At 36.0% G+C, this 21,448-nt stretch overlaps 1 protein-coding gene across 1 annotated transcript in view; it reads left to right on the forward strand.

Moving 5' to 3' along the window:
- Positions 1–21,448, forward strand: part of WDR70 (WD repeat domain 70) — a 123,796-nt gene that overhangs the window by 623 nt on the left and 101,725 nt on the right. The window contains exons 4-5 of the mRNA XM_064736540.1: positions 1,774–1,888; positions 5,213–5,426. Of these exons, the coding sequence (XP_064592610.1) occupies positions 1,774–1,888; positions 5,213–5,426 (329 nt within the window). The remainder of the gene's footprint in view (positions 1–1,773; positions 1,889–5,212; positions 5,427–21,448) is intronic.

Here is a 21,448-nt window from a genome sequence, read left to right on the forward strand (position 1 = left end):
CATGTGCAAAGCTCCTGTTGTGGGGCATAGCTTGTGGATACAGGAAAAACACACAAACTTTTTCGTTTTTTCCTTTACTTAGCTGTGTATTTGTTTTAGAAGATAGATTGGTATAGACAGCTTTAATCTAGGGACTGCAGAGTACTGAAGAAGAAATGTGTGTCTTAGACTAAAGAGCAGGTTGTATAGCATTCCACAAATGTGTTGCTGTGTTCTGCTGTGCACTTCTGGGAGTGGGCACTTCTTGAGGGTGCTGTTTCAGGAGTGGGAGAAAATGGTATCATTTGCTGCCTGTAATCAAGCGAACATCAGTTAGGACAAGGTCCCTGAGAACAGTCACGCATGTTCTACAAATCCCTTTGCCAACCCAGTTATTCATGCTTTCTCCTTCCTCTTGACCAGTTTTTGGAGGATTTATGCCTTTTGTTTTATTGTGATGACATGTTTTTTATTGCTTTGATTCTATACAGAACCAGATCTGACCTATTTGGAGGCTCATTGACTTTTTGGACTTTAAGGCACTATGAAATTCAGTTATAAAAGGGATTCCAAAATACATTTCAGACTGGTTTTTTTTGTGTTGACTGAGTCTAAACACAGCAATGTATGTCCATGTTGGAAACCTTTTTATGTTTGTTACTTGTTCAGGTTGAGCTATCTTTCCTTATGAAGAGCTGTTTATTTTCATAATATATTTGTTTAATTGGGAAAGTTAGTAAGGGATTGCAAAAATACAATGTTTTTAAGTCAAGATATCTCGACCTGTATCTTGACCTTACGTTGCAGCAGACCACATCCCAGCCCATCCCCACATTTCTAGGCTTATTCCCGTAAAAGAATGACACAACATTTTGTTTTTTATAAAGTTCATAATTTTGCCAAAAATTATAAAGCTTGTATGTAATTCAGTTGTTTAAATTAGAAACAAATTTTAGTATTGAGACTATAGCAATCAAGAATATATATATGTGTTGTGGGACGTGGCTTAATGTGAGCATCTATTTTCTGTTTTTTTTTGAGATACACTTCTGCTTTTCAGCTTTTTGGAATGACTATGAGAACATTTGGATATGTCAACCCCACTACCTGATTTGTGGAGCTGTTTCCTGGTTCTGTATCTTGCAGCTGTTTGTGTTTCTCTTCAGTGGAAAGTGTTTCCTAGCTTTGCTGAAAAAATGTTTTTCTTTTTTGTTTATTTAACAGAGGTGAAACACAATGTTTCTTATGTAATATGAGATGGAAGTTTTTGTTTGCTTTGATTTTATTGCAGTGTTTCATAGGGATCCTTTTTCAATGAGTGCAGTAAGAATCAACTACTAATGTAAGCAATGCTTTGTGTGCTTAAGTTATTTAAAATTCACCTATTTACACGTCTGTATACTTTAACTGCACTATGTTGATGTTTTCATAGCACTATCTTGTGCTATGAAAACATCAACATTTCTCTGAAGTGATCATACTGTTTCACCATAATGTTGAAAATAATTTAAATATTGGCATCTTTATATGATCAACTTATATGATAACATGTACGAATGAACAACAGGGAGGTGTTTATGCTGTCCTTTTGATGTTTTGTGGAGTGACCATTGCAGTGGCAATGGAAATTTAATATAAATGAAAAAGTATCTTAAATCCTTTAATTGCTGTTACCTTTCCAAGTATTTCATCTAGGTCTGAAAAAACCCCTGTCTTATTGTCATTAGCAAGCCAGTAATTTTAGTAATTTTAAAAGGCTTGATTATTTGTTATTTTTGTGGTCTCCCTATTCAGAGGCTCGTGAAAGAGAAAAAGAAGACCAGACTGAAAAGGAGTTTAGAATTCCATGTGCTGCCTCATCAGTTTCAGCGTCCAGGGCAACAAGACCTGGGTCCACATTAACTGAAAGGTAATTAGATATGGTGGGAGATTCCATGCAGCAGCTTTCTTATCTGAGGAGGGTGTTGACTTGTTTTGATGAGTATCATTTAGCTTCTGTGAATGGGTCTTGTTATCTTAAGTATTTCACTGGGAATACTGATTTTAAACTTTAAAAAAAGATCTTCCTTAAAGATATGTTAATATTTGCAAATATTGACATTATGTAAATTCAGGAGGCAGTTTTTCTGCTTTGTCCTTGATCATGTTCTGTGTACTTTTATAAAAATAAGAACAACGTTGTTATCCATGTATTTTTCAAAAATATTAGGGCAAATACAGTGACAACATGTGATGACTTTATTAGCAGATATTATGCCTACCTGTAGATAGAATATTCTTGTTCACACCTGATGAAAAAGAAGGCAAAGTAGGTGGACAGCCTCCCTCTGTGTGCAGATTTTATGGAGTAATGATGAGGTAGAGAAAGCTTTTTTTTTACTTCAGTCTGAAGTTTTATTCTTAAACTTTTGTCTGTTACTGACAAGCAATATATTCAATGGATTTTGCAGTTTAGATTCTGAAATTCTGGGAAATCAGAAGTAGCTGAGAGCAATGGGGACCACATATCTCCATTGTCTGGCAGGGCTGGCAGACATGAGTATGTTGTACATTTTTAGGTTCCTGTATCTATGGAAGTTTAACAACCCATGCAAGACTCTAGTAGGCCTCTATATGTGCATATTATGGGCTGATATGTGGGAAGTTATTATATGAGCCTGTATGTGGTAGGTTATTGTAGACAACCTTTAGAGTTTCAGACTGAACAAATGAACAAATTTTTTATTAGAAAATGTTGGTTTTGCTTGTTGGTCTTTGGAAAACCCGGACACTCTCACTAAAATACTTGATTGCACAATATACTACTACTTTGTGTATCCTATGTATGTCTTGGGCTCAAGGAAGAATATTCTGTACTTCCATTTGGTTTGATGATCTTATATACCCATTTGATGACATAATGAAGGATGGCAAGAATTTAAATGTTACATGATTGTGTATTGTGAATGGGTGACTCCAATATACATAAGCAATTTAAACAAGTTATAAGGTGGAGAGTGGTCAGGTAACACAGAGGCTTTCCATAATTATCTCATTCTTCTAACTGACTTGACAAGAGAGACATCCAGGGCCTTAATATAAAAGAAGATAACAAGTATGTTTCAGTATGCTGAGTTATTGGGTAGGCTCTGATAACTCAACAGAGCTCTGCTCATAGTAAATTTTCTTTGTTTTTGTTTTTTACTAAGCATTAAGAAGGAAGGGCTCAACCTGTAAAGCTCTCCTGGAAGTTTTAAATTTCCATGTAAAAAAAGGATATGTAGCTTAGTTCTTAAAAGTAAAAACATGGAACTAGAAAGACATGCCATTATGACTCAGTCTTAATTCAGAGGAACAATCCTGCAACTGACAATTTTAGTCTGAAATACAGGATTTTTTAGTTCTTTTTATAACAAAGATGTTTCTTACTATATTGATCTAATATGCATACGTTATTGTCCGATAATGTCAACACTTTACTGAATTTTAAATTGTTTTAATTATTGGAGTTTTTCTTAAATTATCAGAGTAGCCCTTATACTAATTTTTCAATTGTTAAAAAGACATTCCAAAATAATGTGAAATACACCTAATGATTATTTTTTCTCCTGAGCTATTTTGCTGTAGAGAAATGTTTACAATAGCTAGGGTACATAATTTATGCATAAGTGTAATTACACCTTGAGAAATGAAAGAATCTGTTAGTATATGAAAAGGAAAAACCTGAGAAAATTGAGTCATGTGCAGAGAATGAACACATGGGGGGGATATGCCCACATACTTGCACAACTCCCAGGATTTTTTTATTGTTGCTCTTCTCAGTGTGCATCCAAGGTAGATGGGCGTTTGGTCTGGCTGCATTGGTGTGTTCTTATGTTTGTATTCCAGTCAGGACAGAGGATGCTTGTAGCTGTTGCTGGAGTATTTGGGTCTCCCTGCTGTGCTTGGAGTGTGGTGAAAAATTGCACTGCCGCTCTGGCCATGTCACAAAGCAGAATGGCTGTGCTGCCCCTCAGAATACTGAAATGTTTGATTTGATCAGTTTCCTTCCCAGCAAATGAGAGAATTATAAATGTAGTTTGGAAAAAAGGTAGATACTGTTATTGGGTGTCTGAAAATTTGGGACTCAAGGATTGGAATGGCTTCCTTGAATCATTATGTTGTATACATCCTTATCACTGGCACCATTTCTATTTAGTTTCATTCCAAAAGTAATTAAATAGTTTGGCTTTTGGGAAAAAGATGGGTGGTTTGCTAATGTAGGAATGCATATTAACTTTCAAAGTACAGCTCTTTTACATATAGTATTGTGGAGTTAGTTTTGAGGATAGCTTACTTGAAGAACTTTGAAGATCTCAGTCTATGCCTCACATGCTGGAAAACCTTCCCTTTGGTAAAAGGATATCAATTGCCCTATTATTGTAGAGTAAGAGAAGTTCTTTATGTTTCTGTTGAATTTGTTAGGTAGTCATATTATGATATAGATCTTTAAATTAGAAAAGTTATCAGGCATACAAAGCCTGCTCTTCACTGTAACATCTGATGACCTAAGTCATGTTGGTTTTGATTTATTCTCTTTTCTTCCTGAAGCACAGTTTCAATCATTTACCCAACAAAATTGTTTCCTGTGCAATTTAGTACCTGCTTGTACGGCTGTATAGGTCAGAATAAATTTTCTTAATCTTTCGTTATGTTCCTAAACTTTTGTGATTTTTATTATAAAGTGATGAACTAAACTTAAAAAAAAAAAACCCAAACAAAACAATACCACTGAGTTTAAAAAAGAAACAGGAAAAGAAGGCTTTTTTTTTCAGCCTGCTCACTTAAAAATTCTGAGAATATAAGCTCCAAAACGAAGTCTGAAAGTTGAGCTTCTCTCTCTTAATAGCCCTTCTGCCCGTTGGAGTGCGTGTCATGGGAACCGCCAGCAGAGGGAGCGCGGCTATTTTGAATAAACTGCACGAACATAGACACAACTACTCAGCTTTTCAGAAATTTCCATATGCCAAAGTAATGTGTTTGCAGGACTCATCTGGGTAACAGCAGAATGGTAATTTAATGAAACTTTTGAAACACTTGGGAGTGTTTCAAAAGATGATGGTGGGCCCACACGCTGTTAATAAAAGTTAGTGTGCGTTTTACTGCTAATTTTCGTTTCTGCTGATTTATGAGAGTGCTCAACATCTTTTATCTGAAAATTACAGTGGAAGTGACAATGTTCTTCAAATAGTAACGTTTTAAATTTTTCTTGCAGAGAGTCAGTGTGCAGTGAAAGTGAGGACACCTCAAACGAGGCGTTAAGTGGTCCTTCTATGCAATCCCAGAGTTCTGCTAAAGGTCCAGCTGAGGATAGTGATGATGATGGTGATGAAGATGATGATGAAGAATTCATCGGGCCACCACTTCCCCCTGGGTTCAAGGATAGTGATGATGACAATGACAATGATGATACAGAGGAGGAAGATAATGTAAGTAGTTTCTCTTTGATGTTTTAATCCTTTGAGTGGGCTCTGATTTGTATGAGGGCCATTCCTTTTTGATAGAGTTCCCAGGTGATGTATGACTTGTTCAAAATGCAGGTTTTCGGTTTTTCTTGCACTTTTTCTGTTTTTCTAATGATAATTCATGAAATGCAAATTATTTTAATTTAAAAATATCAGGATTTGAAACAAAAATACACATGTGAGTCTGAAGGGTAATTCAACATCACTTAGTGTATATTGTTTACTTCTTGTTTTTATGTTATGAAAGAACTAGAGAAATAAATATTTAATACGGCTATTTTAAATGGTTTATTTCCTAAAGCATATGTTGAATTTTATATGAGAAAGAGGAGGCAGAGGCGGGCTTGAATCTAGGGAGAACAGTTGTGTTCTGTTTTTAGGAAATTAAGTCTGGTGACTGAGGGCTTGTTGGTTGGTTGGTTTTGTTTACTTGTGTTTATTTTGGTTTGCTTTTTTCTAAATAAGTGCCTGACCAAGAGAACCGCTAACAGCCTAACTCTGGTATCACAGATATCCAGTTAAACACCCTTCCTCTATTTAGTGAAAAGGCATCTGGATCTAGCACTGATGTGGTTTAGTGGTTTAAGGGTTACAGTGGTAGTGCTGGGTTGGACTGAATGATCTTAAAGGTCTCTTTCAACCTTGATTATTTGATGATTTTGTGAAAAGATTAAAGGTTTGATGTTTGTTCTTCAAAACTGCCTGGATCAAATATTTTGTGGCATTGGGTTTTGTGTGATGGTTTCCATGTGTAACAACAATGATAGAAGTCCTGTGAAAACAGCCTTACTTATTGCTATATTGAACCATCTGGTAACAGAAAAAGACCTGTATGTCCTGTTACACAAATGTAAACCAATCCAAAAAACTCTGAATTTCCAGGGGTCCCAAAATTTTCCTTTTGATTTTTCTTTTGTTTTTACTCACGATTCAGTTTGTTCTTTCTCTGTAACATCTCTTTCCTTGCATGTTTTGAACTTGTATTTTAAAGTTTAGAGAACTCATTTTAAATGCCTGAGAGGAGCTTCTTAAGCCATGACATAACTAATTTTTAGAGTAAGCCTAAACTTACGTGGTGACAAAGTTTTCTTTTTTGTTTTTTGTTTACCTACATAAGTGGTGGAAAATTTTGTTTACCTGCATAAGTGGTAGGAAATTTTGGTGTCTTAGGTATTTATATCTCTTTGTCCGATTCACTTGATTCGCTGTTGTGTATAGATTTCTATAATTATCAGAATGTACATTTTAGTCCCATATCTGCTGTCATCGTATCTGTACCCCACAGATGACTTGTTCTGTCTCAGAGAACCACAAAGAGATAATCCGGAATTTTCTTTGAGGATGACATATGCCCTAAGTTTACTCTCTGTTGATCTGTGTTAGGAATTCTCTTAACTTCTGGCTGTTTGGGCACTGTAGAGTTGGTCTGTGTTCCTGAGGGCATGATAAGACTCAGTGAGTCTCAGTTGCTGTGGGTCACATTATATTAAAATCGCTGTTTCTTTGCTGCCAACTTCTCCAAAGGCAAAACAATTTGCAGAAACAGCTGACTTTACTTTACCCTGTCTTTCTCAGTAGTCACTGTGCTGATTGGCTGTTTTAATTTCTAACAAGATACTAGTATTTATTTTTTATTCATACATATCTGAATAATGCTACAACTGGCTTGCGAAGGGAAGTTACTGGTGACCAGAGTTAAAAGACCCTAATGAAAAGTTTCAGACAGAAAGGTAACTTGCAGTCTGGTGTGATTTAAGTTTGTCTGAACTTAAGACAATAGTTACAAAACAGTCTAGAATAGATTGGGTTGAGAATAAGCAGAGCAGCAGAAATATGAGACTTGTGGGTTTTCAGTCTAAACAGTTAATTTATAACTGGGGAGATTTTGTGTCAGTGTGAATGCCAGAGGCCTTTGGGGTCTAGAGCCTTCCCTTACTGCTGCTCATGAACTCAGTTATTTTCTTTCCTGTGAAGGAAATCAGGAAGCAGCTGTGCTTTCCTGGTTTCCTGTTGATCGATTGGTGATCACAGTGTGATCCTGCGAGCCCCAAGGAAGGCAGGTGTTGCAGTTATGAGAACTCTGTGATTCCTTTCTCTTGCTTGTACGTAGCTGGTGATTGGTATGCATGGGTGCAGAACTGAGACAGAAGAAACTGAAAGCTCAATATTTTTTTTCCCAGATGTAGTGTGAGACTCTCTCTTTTATTATCATATTTTGCTGCTGAAGTAATTTTTTGAAAACACAAAAATCTGTGGTTTTGATCCTGAAGGAATCAAATTTTTCTTTAGCATAGATGTTGTTGTCTATTATTTGTAATCTGAAGTGTTGTGAATTTTGTATGACAAATAAAATATACCTAAATACTGCCTTCACCCTGACATTTTCCCACTGTCTCTCAAGCCTGACTTTAGATCTGGGTTTTTTTTCACTATTGCTTGTTCAGTTGTTTTTGCTTTCTTATGACAGACTGTCAGTAGAGACGTTTTTCAAATTTGACTTGCTGTGAGGCTGACAACTTTTGAGTCCAGGGTTAGCCCAGGACTGCCCAGTTTACATGAGTTGTTTTACTAAATAAACATTAATGTGGAAGGAATAGCTGGTGGTTATTTTTTTTGATGGGAATTTTTCATACTTTCTTGGTGTTTTTATGGAAAAATTACTAACAGCAATTAATTGCTCTATGTTTTCAATTGGCACTGGCATTTTTTGAGTATTATGCATTTTTGTAATTTGCATAAATCACCTGTGATGCAAACCAAACACAACTTTTTAACCGAGCCTTAGATATTGTATTAAATGTATGAATTCTCGCTTGCAGTACATTTTCCCCCAAATTGATGTAAGTCATTTTGATCTCTGCAAGTCTTTGTGGTGCTGCTTTAAAGGATTTTTCTGTGTTTCTTTGATCTGTGTTGATACCGATGATTAGTTACATTTAACAAATAAATACTTAGATTAAATGACTTGCTAATTATCAAGTTATCATTCACTTCCATTTGTGTCAAAACTGATGATACTTAACAAACCACAAGATGCTTGTGAGTATTTATCCAGATGCATTACAATGCTTGTTTTGTAGTAGTGTAAGGAATAGTGGTTTATCAAGTACATTTTAAGGATGATAGGTAGATGTGGTATTAATTTCCTCTGATATTTTCCTCTTGGTTTAGTATCCTGTTTTATATAAAAGGCTTGCATTCATTTGGGGACTGAGGAAAATGAAAGCTATTTGAGTTGGCTGTTAGACTATTTGAGTTGTGATCATCAAATTGGCTATTTGAGCTATGATCAGAACTTATTTTTCTGTGGTGCCTTTTCTTCTGATGGTGTAAAAATCTGGTGGGATCTTTTTCACATGGTCGTAAGCTGAGAGGGGGAGGGAGGAAGCAGAGCGTCTTCTGTAGTGTGAAGTTTTTCAGGGCTGATCTATCCTGATCTAAACATTTCTAGAAAATTTCAGGAGAATCTTGAAAAGAGAAGACAGTTTATTTTGCAAGAGGGCAAATGAAGAATGAGGGCAATCTTACGTGTAAATTTTGGATTGGGAAATATAGTAGAAGCTTGGCCAGCTCTTTTTGCCTGGCAAAATGCACTGGGAATCTGTCTGAAGAGGGACAAAGAGTAGCAAAAGCAGTTGTGTCAGGATTGGTAGGTAGACAGGTTTAAATCTAGGACCATAAACATTTTTCAAGGGAATGGATGACATGTGTTGGAAGACTTTAGTAACAGAGTGTGTATCTGTAAATCCTCTGTTCTACACGTCATTAGAAAATGTGCTGAGATCTTTAACAAAACTTAATTTAGTGTTAGCATCTTGTGACACTTTTTCTGGCTTGAGGCAGCAGGTAAAGGTGATTGTTAAAGAATTTGCCAGATGGATTTGCAAGGATTTACCTTCTATTTGGAGCTGAGTTACAGTTCATTCTTCTTTAGAACAGAGAACGGTTTCTCCCTGCAGCACCAAAGGGATACTAATCATGTTGTAATTATGTCCCTGAAACAAGTACAGCCTTGGGCCTCTTCACAGCCCAAGGCTGTACTCTGGTTTGGCCAGTTTCCAAAATGATAGCGTTGCTGTATTTCAGCTTTTAGAATTATTTGGAGATATTTTAATTTTTTTTTTTCAGAAGTTTAACAGGACATACCAGTAATACTTGTTCAGAATCGAAGGAAGCCATTTCCTGCTGATTTAGATGGAGAATTTAAGTAGACTGTAATTGCTCCAATTAGAATTTGGCTATGGTACCAGACTAAAAATTATGGTGTTGTAAAAATAAATAAATGTTGTGGGAATTTTTAGTCTTCCTAAGGATTTGTAAGATTTAGACTGAGAATTGTCTGTCCTGTAACTGCTGAATCTTATTTTCCCAGTCATGTTTCATCTTGTCTAAAGAGGAAAAAGTATAGTAAGCTGAACAAAGCAATTTTTTGTATGCAATGGAAAGTGTGGTTTTGAGGGTGAGAGGCATTATCTTTTAAATATTTCTAGTTACTGAGAAAAAATTAGGTAGAAGTTAACCATTTCTGTGCATTTGCTTGTGTGTTACCTTCCTATATAAAAATGAAGCAAATGATTTTTTCATATATATACATGATACGTTCTTAAGTCTTAACAACAAAAATTAGGTAAATGTATTTTATTTGTATTGAACTTGTTACAAGTTGTGGCATTTTTCTGAGGATCACTGATGTAGTGCAAAGATTGAGAAGGATTATGTCCAAAGTGAGTTAAAACAGATTTGCAAACTTTGTAAAAATTAGAAGAAAACAAAATAATTGGTTTCTCTTGGTCTTCCAATGTGAGAGAATCAAACAGAAGCTGTAAAGAAGGGCATACTCAACTTAAGAAACAGATTATCCTATGGAGAGCAAGCTAACAAGGTAATTCCCTTGGGGAATATTGGTCTTTGATAAAAAGGCATGGCGTATTATTCATCTCCTCTTCAACTGAGTGCCCCAGAGTTCATGATTACCCGTTGTTCCTAGAGGGTACTTGCAAGATCTCTGTTGCTTGGTTCTGCAGAACTTAGTAAGGCCAAGCCTTCTTTGCTGTATATCACACCATGCTTTTTGGTGGATGACACAGATTTTAATAGATTTGTAATATGGCAATATGAAAAGTTTTAGAATGTTTCCCCTGCAGATAGGTACAAACTCACAAACTGCGAGTTTGCTTCCAGAAATGTTTTGTGAGAACATTAAGAGGCGTGTATTTGTTGGCTGTGAGGTGCTTAAATAAAACATGAAACAGAACATAACTATAGTTTTTACTGCCCTTTTAAACAAAGATCAGAGGTCTTGTTATGTCCTGTTTTTACTTTTTATCACCTCTTTTAGAGACCCTTTACCAGGTCAGCTTTAGCTGGTGTAACTGTAGAAAGCCTTCTTTAGGAGCTGCTGGTACCATTTCTGTGTTAGACTGATGCAAGGTGTTCTTCATCTCAAGGCCAAATCGGCTGTGGCAGTAAACCTTGCACAGTTAAAACGTGGGATCCTCAATCTCATCTCTCTGAGATCCTTGATTTCTTTATAGCGCAAGATTTTGTGGAAGCTAATGTCCTCTACTGTGCTCGGAGGGATAGTAGACTTCTAGGTTTTCTTTCTGCCAATTATGTTTAAGGTATGCATTACCTTGAGACTGTACAATTCTGTGACTTACCCCTTAAGGAAAAAAAAAATAATTAGGTCTTTCTAAGCGCATACCCTGCATGTTTATTTGTCACAAGACTGTACTTTTGATACAGTATTATTCAACAAGAATGGGTTGCAATGGTACAAGCAATGATAAATGCAATGCAATGCTGAACATTGGTACATACAATATTATATGAATGTTCTGAACCGAATATTTCATATTTTTACTACTTTCTTTACTTCCAGTAAAGATGGGATATTTGGAAGTGAAGATACTGAAATTAAGTTATTCTTTGAGAACTGAAAACACAGTCAAAACAAAATGGTGACTGCCTCTTTACATGCCTTTTACAATGCCTTGATGCATTTTTTGGCCATTGCAACAAATTTCCTATATACTTTTAAAAAGAAGCACAAATAGCATATTGTTTCTATCAGTGTTAAAATACATAAAATCTTCTTAAATTTGGCCAGGGAACAGCAATGCTCACACTATATTGAACTTTGTTGGCATTACTATGGAAAACACAAATTGAAGATAACAGGTTTTCTCTTTATTTGGCATGTGAGTGTTATCTTTTTGAAAAGTTGTTTGTGCTCTAAACAGAATAATGGGAAATACAGGTACAGAGTACTCTTGCTTGAATCAAGAGGAAAATGAAGTGGATGATAACAAGTATTTGAAATATTTATGGTGGGGATGAATAAATAATTTAAAAGGACTGGATTTGAAGGGAGAGTGTAAGTGACATGCAGTTACACTTCCTCTCCTGTGAACAAGTCTTCACAGGATTTTTGATGAACGAGTGATTTATGTTAAACTGTTGGAACTGCAGACCACTCCAGTAGAATCCTTGGAGAGCAGTTTTGTTGACTCTAGGAATGTCTGCTGTTTGTTTAAAAGACGGCTTTGGATTTTTATGAATGTGAGTCTACCACACATATTGTTTTACAACTGCTGCAATGGCATCTCTTATGTGCAGGTGAGCACTTAGCAGTATACAGGGACTACACAGACTTGCTGCTAACAGTATCCAGATCACACAACAATCACACTGAACTTTCTTCCTTTACTCCTGCTTATCCTTTTCTTTGTATTTTAAAGCCTAATAAAATTATTTTCAAAGTCTTAGAATCTCGGATGGTATTTTATTGCATTACCTTGTGCACTATTCATGAATGTTTATTTGACATACCATTTTAAATAAAGATTAATAAATATTCAAATAGCCAAATACGGAAGGAAGAAAGACTTTGGATTTGGATTATTTGGATGTGATCATTCTCATGTGGTGAAACACAAGGGCTTAAATAAGGGTTGAACTCAGTCAGTCATAGTGACCTTTTGCAGTACAGAGGCCCCTTAGGTCATCTTTCATATAATAATGAGTATGAACCATGTCATGGTTTGGGAATGGTATTCCCCCATTTAGTAGTCCCATTAAAAAGAAGGCCATGAGCTGCTCCCATCCCTCCCTCTGGTGGGTGACGCAAAAGGCAGAGGTCATGAGTTAAGAAAAATTTACTGGATTCAGCAATGGAAAGCAAAGAGTAACAGTATTGATAAAGAATATTAATATCCAAAGTGTGCAAAGAGAGTAATTTACATGGAAAATGGTCTCCACACCCGGGACAGTTAAGCAGAGGTGAGTGGCTTCTGGTGAGTGGAAAAGGAACACCCTTCTTGGAAGAGTCCCTTTTCCCTGTCCCTGGCACTCACATGAGGTGTAACTGGGTAGTATAATGTCTTGTCCATGCCCCCACGTGCTGATCTGGGCTGGAGCCAGGACAGTGCAGGAAATAAATTCTGGAAGACCTGTAGAAATCAGGAATAGAAATTATTTTTCTACATGTGACCAAAACTTCTGTTGTGGAAAAAATGGCTTTGAAGAGTTGTCTTACTCAGTTAATTAATTCAAATATCTAGAATGAAAGCAGAAGCTAGAGTTCTAATTGATATTAGTTATTTTCATGGAAATGTTAGAAAGTCTGGCTTGTTTTTTTTTGGTCAAGTGTTTCATAGACATCACAAAAATAGTGGTATTTTCCCAACCCTTACTGCAGGGTGTATATTTCCAGAGCAGTTCAGGTGTCAGAAAGAACTGATAACCTTTATTAGAGCTGCAATGTCCTATGAATGAGTACAAATTTTATATTAATGCCTGCCTCTACTAGCCTGTGTATTAGCTCTTCTTTTGCTATTATGCACTACAGGCAAACCATGGATTTAATGCTTTAATTTAAAGGGGGAAGCAAAAAAATAAAGAAATCATGTTATACATATAGCCTTTTCATTTTTTCTCTCATGTTAAAAATGCATTTGTCAACTTTGGAAGATTAGTTGGAGGATGGAAAAGTTACTTAGGATTTGTGCAGCAGTGGAAGTTTTTCTTTCTTAGCTCAGTAATATTAAAAGTTTCATGCATTGTCTGGATTTGTGAAGGTATCTTTTTCTAACCAACCTGTTACTTGGGGTGTTCTGGAACATGCTGGTCTCTGCAAAGAAGGCAGATGTGCATATCAGGCTATGTGTGGTATCTCTGGGCATCAGCTGGCTTTCAGTGCCACCAGATTTGTAACTTTTTGCAGTTCAAATAGTCAGTGTATGTCCCTTGAAGAACTGATGCCACAAAGTAACTGATCTTGTCTTAAACATATGAACGAAGATATTTTTCAGTGACATTCCTTCTTGAAGTTAATTTGCTACTTTTTCTACTGAGTACCAGAAATGTCAGAAGTAGAAATTCAGAAGAAAAATTTAAGTAGCTTAATCATCCTCAGTGTCTTCAAACAGCACATGCCTGTTCTATAAGATCACTGTGACACAGAGTGCTGAGTCATTTTAAGGACAACCTCTGCTTGGTCTACAGTGTCAAGTCGTGGTGTTTACGAGCATTCTTTTAGATGCCTTAAAACCATCTGAAAATAAATTGGTTTTTATCTCCATAACTTTTTTCTATAGACAATATTAAAATTCTGGAGAAGCTGTAAGCCCCCATGTACTGGTTTTTTTTTTTTTCTTTATATCACTTGGTTTTCTTCGTTTTTTTCCCATACATTTACTTTTCCTTGTGTTTCAAAAATGCTGTCTCATTTGGATGACGTGCATGGGTGTGCAGGCACACAAGGTTAAATGTTGGGTCACACATAAGAGTGTGATAATTTTTGACTCATTAGAAGTGTATAATCCAAATTTAAATTCTGGAAATAACAATGTGAGAGTAAACTTCACCGTACATCTCAATAGAAAGTAGTTTAAGAATTCTGACATGGATTTCTGTCAATAACTACTTGTTTTAATAACTTCATTTGTTTTGACTTGGCATTTATTACATTTCTTTTCTCAGAGTCCTTCAGAGTTGTTTCTCTGTTCCGTGATTAAATGCTGCCTTATCTAGCATTTTCTTTGGTGAGGACAGCCAGTTAGTTTGGGACTTTTTCTTTTCTTTTTTTTCAGACCACTACTCTGTCATAATTAATTGCTCTTCCTAAGGTGCCTTTTAGGGATCAGGCATTCTGTTGATCCACTCTTTCTCATTCCTGCTTGTATCCCTATCTGTTGTGACTCTCATACTTTTCTCCTTTCTGTAAAGGAACTCATGAAAAATATTTTTAAAACAACAAATGTTTATATTTGTGACAGTGCAAGCCTGTATGTAGTAAAGTTTTTGCATTGGACAACTGCAATTTTAAAGGCAGATTCTTTAAATTATCTCTAAATAAATAGTGTAAGGCTTAGTCCAGTTTTTGTCCATAAATTTCTTTGTCTTAGGGAGGACAATTATGATACATTGAGTAGACAGTGAATTTATGAGAAAGCCTAATGGTAGTTTCCTGTGATTTCTCAAAGTCTTGTTTTCCAAATAAGAAACTGTATTCAGTTTTTCAGTGAATGAGTAGTAGTAAAATAATTCAATGCATTTTCAGCAGAAATATTAATTCCTCTAAGATGAATGTCACTAGATCTAAATCAGTTACAACTATCCTATTTATATGGCTGTTTTAAATAAGCATCTGCCCAATTCACATGATAGTTATGAAAACTGGTCCTATCCTGTAAAAAAATATAATAGTTGTCAGCTGTAGTTTAACTCTGTAGTTTAATGCAATTTGCATTAGTTTGCCTCTTGAGAATCATCTCATAGTGTAGGAATTAATGGAAGCTGCAACTCTGTCTAGTACTTTTAGGGGGTATCCAAATGGGGGACTGCAACAAAGTTGGAGTGGGTGGGAAAATACCACAGAAGCTACCCAAAATTTTACAGGTAAAATTTTGTGTCTAGCTGCATCTTCTGGGTGGGTTTCTAAAGAAGAGTTCATGTTATTCTGAGTAATGCTTTAAAGTGTTGAAAATTTCCAAAGTATTGTGAGAAAAAGAAATTTAAAATTTGGGATTTCAGATTCATGTTTCCTTCTGACAGTTATGTATTTATCAAACCTACTTGCTTTCCAGGTATAGTAAGGAATTTTTTTTTCTTGTCTACCTTGCCACTTCTTGTGTGCTCACTTTTTTGGAATATTAGTAAGTGAAATTTTTTTTTGAGCATTTTAAACCAAATTTATGTTAAAATTAAAAAGTATTTTTATGCTGTGTTTCTCATATGATTACACAGCTACTAAGGTGATTGGCTCATTTTCAGAACTAAATTGAGCAGAACAATTTCCCAGTAACTGAAACTTCCTAAAACTTCCTTTGTTTTTGGTTCAAAGTTCCTTGTAGGTAGTGAAGTTTTTGTAGATAAAGAAAATTAAATCAGGAGTAATTGAGCCGCAGATCATCTTAGAGAAAGATCATTGGTAGGTTTTGCCTTTCTGTGTTTGGAAGTTTGTCTTGCAGGCCAGGAGCTGATGAGAATCCAAACTTGCAGAATGTTTCTATTTGAAATAAGTTGAATAAATAATGTTTAATTTATCTTTAATCTGTAACAGCTCATCTTTCATCAAAGAAAACAACCCAGCTTTAGATTTTGTAGGCGCTTTGAAAATACTGTGTGGCAGCCCCTGACAGTGCACTGCTTGACCTTGCTGTGTGCCATTCTTCTAGCGAAAAAGGCATGCAGGAGGCACACTGACAGTAATCTCTCAGCTTGGCACTTTTACAGTGAGAAGGGCTTACTGTGTAAGCATGAGGCTTAACATGCCATACCTTGTTGTAATTGCAAGTTCTAAGAAGGTCATCTCAGGTCTTTCATCTTTCGGGGTGGATGCATTAAATTGTGTGCAGTTCATATTATGGCTTATTGGTTGAGTTCTTTAAGTGCAAGTTTGTGGACACTAGAACAGTAAATATAATTCGGAGCAAATACATAAACTTATGAAAAATTCCAGTGTCTTAGCCAGAACTCTTCCATTCCCTTTATTGTGCGAAATTTTAATAGTGCAGTTTCTGTCTGCCCAGTCCCTGTCAGTATTAATAGATACTTGTAAGTCCTTGATACCCACAACCAGCTGCAAAAATCTATTTATATATATTTGCTCACTCTTTCTAGCTCATTCCCTCACCTATGGTCCATGCTACTGAAATTGTTCGGTATCATAGTGACTGTGAGGATTTCAGAATGCATGAGTAACTTATAGTGGGTTTTAATAGTTTTTGTACCTGCTTGTCTCAAATTAATGATTTTGTTTTAAAAGCAGGATTCTTTTGCTTTCTCCATTTCCTTAATTCTGTGTTACACTGAAATTCTAAGGGTAAGTGTTTCACAGGTAGGAAGAATTTACCCAGTGTCAGGGTTTCTGTATTTTGAAAGGTTTTCCCATTTTAATAGATTGTCCTACCCAGTAATTTCTGAAAGAATTGATTTATGTAGCAAATACTAAACTCTGTAATTTTACTCACTAAATAAAATGAAGGCACTTTCTCCCTGTCTGTAGTGGTTTATTAGATCTCATGAGAGGAACCTAAAGGCAAGGTTTTGCCATCATTCTCTACACAGAGATCCATTTTTGCTGTCTCAGACTGGATGCTACTTGTGGTAGCTAAATTACCTGAAGATCCAGAGTATCTCAAGTGTATGATATGGAAGGCCAGTATATTCTGAAAGCAAGCATGTAAAGAGAAGTGTCTTCAAATGGCCTGTACTTTGCGTTTTTTCTGTAAACAGAATAATGGCACTGAAAAACTCACTGTGAAACAGTTTGTTTTGTAAGCATATCTACTGTCCATTTTGTGTGGCTCCCAAGAGGTGAAATGTAGGGTTTTAAGAGGCTTGGGAAGCAGTCCAGTCTGGGACAGCAGTAGGTGTTATGTGAGATACTGTTAGTTTCAGAACCAAACCATGTCATTTAGTGGATCACACATTCAAGGAGGTTGTCAAACATGAGGTTAATGTGAAGAATTCGGGCTTACAGAATGAATTCCAGAAGCAGGAGTTAAATTCTGCCCAATTGCAGCAACTATGCAAAATTGGGAATCCTTGTTTTGGCTTCCTTATGAGTTCTCTGGAATATGTCCACAATGGGGAATTTGAACAAATATGAGCGGAAAATCTTGGACTGCATTTGATTCAGATTATTTTATGGGTCATATGTTCCTGCCCACCACTTAAGCTTTTCCTGTGAAAAGCCAGTAAGTGTTTATAAGCTATGCTTCTCTCACGCACGTTTTTGGCGTAGTTTGTACTTTTGTTTCTTTTTCACTAGAATAACATGTTGGTCTTGCTTATTACAGGGCAAGATCTGCTAGAGGATTTTTATAGATAGAACTTGCATTTTTAATGGAAACAGTAGTTATGGAATCATGCATTCCCTAAGAACCTCACCAATCAGTCGGCCAGGAGGTGTGAAATATCATGGATCTGTTTTCTCAACATCAAAGCTGCACTTGTAACATAAGCATTATACACAAAGCTTGTTATTTTTTCCCCCTTTTTGTGGAGGGTTTTTCATTTGTTTTTACATCCCTAGAGGACAAAGGCATGGAGAGCAGCCCTGCCAAGAAGAAATTGGGAGTGAAAAGCTGGAAATAACCTGGCAATGTATACTTGCAGCCCTGGAAGCCTGGGTTGCATCCAGAACCCCATGGGCAACAGGGGAGGGAGGGGATTCTGCCCCTCTGCTCTGCTCTGGTGAGATCTAACTGGAGCACTGTGTCCAGTTCTCGGCTCCCAGCATAACAAAGAAGGACAAGGCCCTTTCAGAGTGAGTCCAGGGGAGGGCCACAAGGATGCTCAGAGAACTGCAGCACCTCTCATGTGATAGAAAGGCTGAGAGAATTGGGACTTGAAGAAGAGAAGACACTGAGGATACCGTACTGCATCATTTTAGGACCTAAAGGAGTCCCACAAGAAAGATGGGGACAAACATTTCAGCGGGGTCTGTAGTTACTGAACAAGGGGTAATGGCATTGAGCTAAAAGAGGGTTGATTAGCTTAGATACAAGGTTTTTTATGCTGGGGCCTGTAAAACACTGGAACAGGTTACCCAGGGAGAGATGGTACATGCCCCAACCCTGGAAACAAAATTCAAGCCCAGGTTGAACAGAGGTCTATGTAACGTGATGTAGTTGAATATATCTGTGTTCATTGCAGGGGCATTGGACTAGATGGCTTTTACAGGTCCCTATCAACTTAAACTATCCAGTGATTGTTTATAAGTAATTTGCATTAATAATGATTTCTATCTTAGTGGAATCTGAGCAGCTCAATGAACAAACAGACTACATTTACTGGAATATCAGCATTTTATCCTATTTAAAACATACAAGCACAAAAGCAATTGTCATATTGAAAATTTTACAGCCGATATGTAGTAGCTTTGTGGTCTGGAATCTGGAGTTCTTTATACCTATGGACTGTGCTTTTCTTTCCTGACTCTTGCAAAAAAAGTAATTGTAGAGTTTCATCTGAATATCTGAAGTTGCCGTCTTTGTACTAGATTGGTATGAACTAAAAATGGTAACTATCTGTTATGACCAAGTTGAAGATGCATATTGTTAATCCATTTCAGATAAGTTAACGAGTTTATTACATGCAGAAGTAGTAGCAATTTCATTTGAATAATATAATCCAATCTTAAACTTTAGATTTTAAAAAGATGATTTTTCCTGTAACTCAAGTAATCTTTGTATAGTATGGAGTATCATGAGCAACTCCTTTTGAAGATCTAGAAACCTATTGAATAAGGAGAGATATCATAGGTTGCATTTAATCAACATATTTTATGTGTTAGGAAGGAAGGAAGAAAGTTGTATGACATCTTAAATAATGTCAATAAAAATCTGAAATGAGGTATTTCAGGAAGGTATGATGTTGATTTTTCGTGTTCTTTTTCTGTGCACAACAGTTCATGTTGTCAGGACAATGGATCTTTATCTTAGTCTGGGTTGAAAAGTGAAAGCATTGTGTCTGTGTACTTGTATGCTTCAGGCTCCTTAAGGAATGACTATAATAAATGTTGGATTTAACATGGGTGACATTCCACTGAAAGCTGTGTTAAGGTCTTTGTTCTTTTCCTGTATAACCCAGAGCTGAGCCATACTGAACAGTCAAGTGTGATTGCTTTGTAGAAATCAGTGGCTTTCTGTCTAGCTGTGTGTCCTGTCAGGTTTAATTGTAGTCATTTGGAATTTTTGGACTACAGTACATATATGGAAATCAGTATTTTTGATACAATATACTCCAGGAATTTCAACATATATAGGTATTGTAGTAAAATACACCATATAAATGCATAGAAGACAAGCATGTTTCATAATTGTTACACACAACATTTTACAATTATTTGCTTTTTTATGGTTCCAAATAAAGCCAGGATATTCACACTGGTTGCCATTTCTAGTGCTTAGTACTTCACTTGAACATCTTAAAAATTATTGCAGGGTCGTTGGGTATTACAACCATTTTAGCAATATGAGATACATAATTTGGCCCTAATGCACTGCTTTTTTCTGCCATAAGCTTTAGAATGAAATAGAAAAGAATATACCTGCGTGAAACATGAAGGAAGGTGTGTTTCTACCAAGCATGGACCTCAAGTCCACGCAATATAAATGTATCTTTTCCTCTTTCCAGATGCATAAAGTCACTTAGCAATTTATCCTCATGTCACATTACATAAAATTGTGCTGCTATAAGAGAGCTTAAATGTTAATGTTTTGAAGGTAATTTATGGGTGGCATGGGAGAATTAGTAATCGAAACAGTAATGGAATTGGAACCAGCTGTGGAAGCTACATAGGAAATTGTTCTTCCTTCCTGCAGTAACAGAGACATGCTGTAATTTTTAACCCTTGTCCTCCTACCTTCACCCTGTGTTGCAGATCTTCTTTACATGACTAGCTGACAAACACACACACACACACACACACACACACACACACACACACACACACACACTTTAAATTCCTTGCTCTAATTATTTGATAAATTTGTGAACAACTGCAGTCATTGTCACTTGATGGATTGTTACACAAAAATTTCTATCTCTCAAGATCCTGAAGTAAACTTTTGAATGAACATGTTTCACAATAACAGCTGTAGAACTGTTGAAAAGTGGAGTCTGTGGACATATCTCTCTCTTGAGCTGTAATGGTTTAGTTTGCTGAAGGTAGTGTTTCCTAAGATCAACAGGACCTCTAGGGAATGTGAAAAACTTCACCATCCTTGCAGAAAACCTTAGAGCAGATTCCTTAAAATAGGTGTTATTTATTCCCATTTTTCAGATGAGGAAACTGAGGTATGTAGGAGTCAAATAAATAGCACAATTAAAGGTCAAGGATTGGTCTACACCAATTTTGGTCATTAAAACACAGTTAAAAGAGGTGGCTTGCTAATGGAGTTGCCATTATACTGGTGTAGAGGTTGTATTATCCTGATTATTAAATTCTATGCTAACATGTTCACCAGAAGTCTTAAAATGAGCTCTTTTAATAAGGCTCTTTTTTGATAAGAGGAAAAATGGATTTTATTTCAGTTGTAGTAATACCATTTCTGTTTTAGATAGCAATTCCAAATATTGATTATTTATTGGTTACATTGTTTTTTTAAGCTTTGATGAGACCAGAATTGTATTGCTATTGATGGACTTAATTTCAGTGGTTACACAACTTTCAAAAGAAGCTTTAATGTATATTGTACTGCATATGTTATTTTAATATACATTCATAGAAGTGCATGTAACTAAAATTGGGTTTTGCTGCATGAATTACAAAGGCTTAGTAGTATTTTTGACTTTTTAAGTATATGAAGGGGAGGAATATTTTTTGAAAAAACTTGTTTAACTTTTTGTATGTATTTTTGAATTGTAAGATACTTCATAAGTACTTCTATTTTGACAGCGCTTAAATCTAGAGAACAGTAAAGCTATTTTAAAGAGTGAAAAACATCTAAGTGTTCATGGTTTTTCTTGGTGAG

The sequence above is a fragment of the Zonotrichia leucophrys genome, chromosome Z (genome assembly GCF_028769735.1).
Source record: "Zonotrichia leucophrys gambelii isolate GWCS_2022_RI chromosome Z, RI_Zleu_2.0, whole genome shotgun sequence".
Taxonomy (NCBI): Eukaryota; Metazoa; Chordata; class Aves; order Passeriformes; family Passerellidae; genus Zonotrichia; species Zonotrichia leucophrys.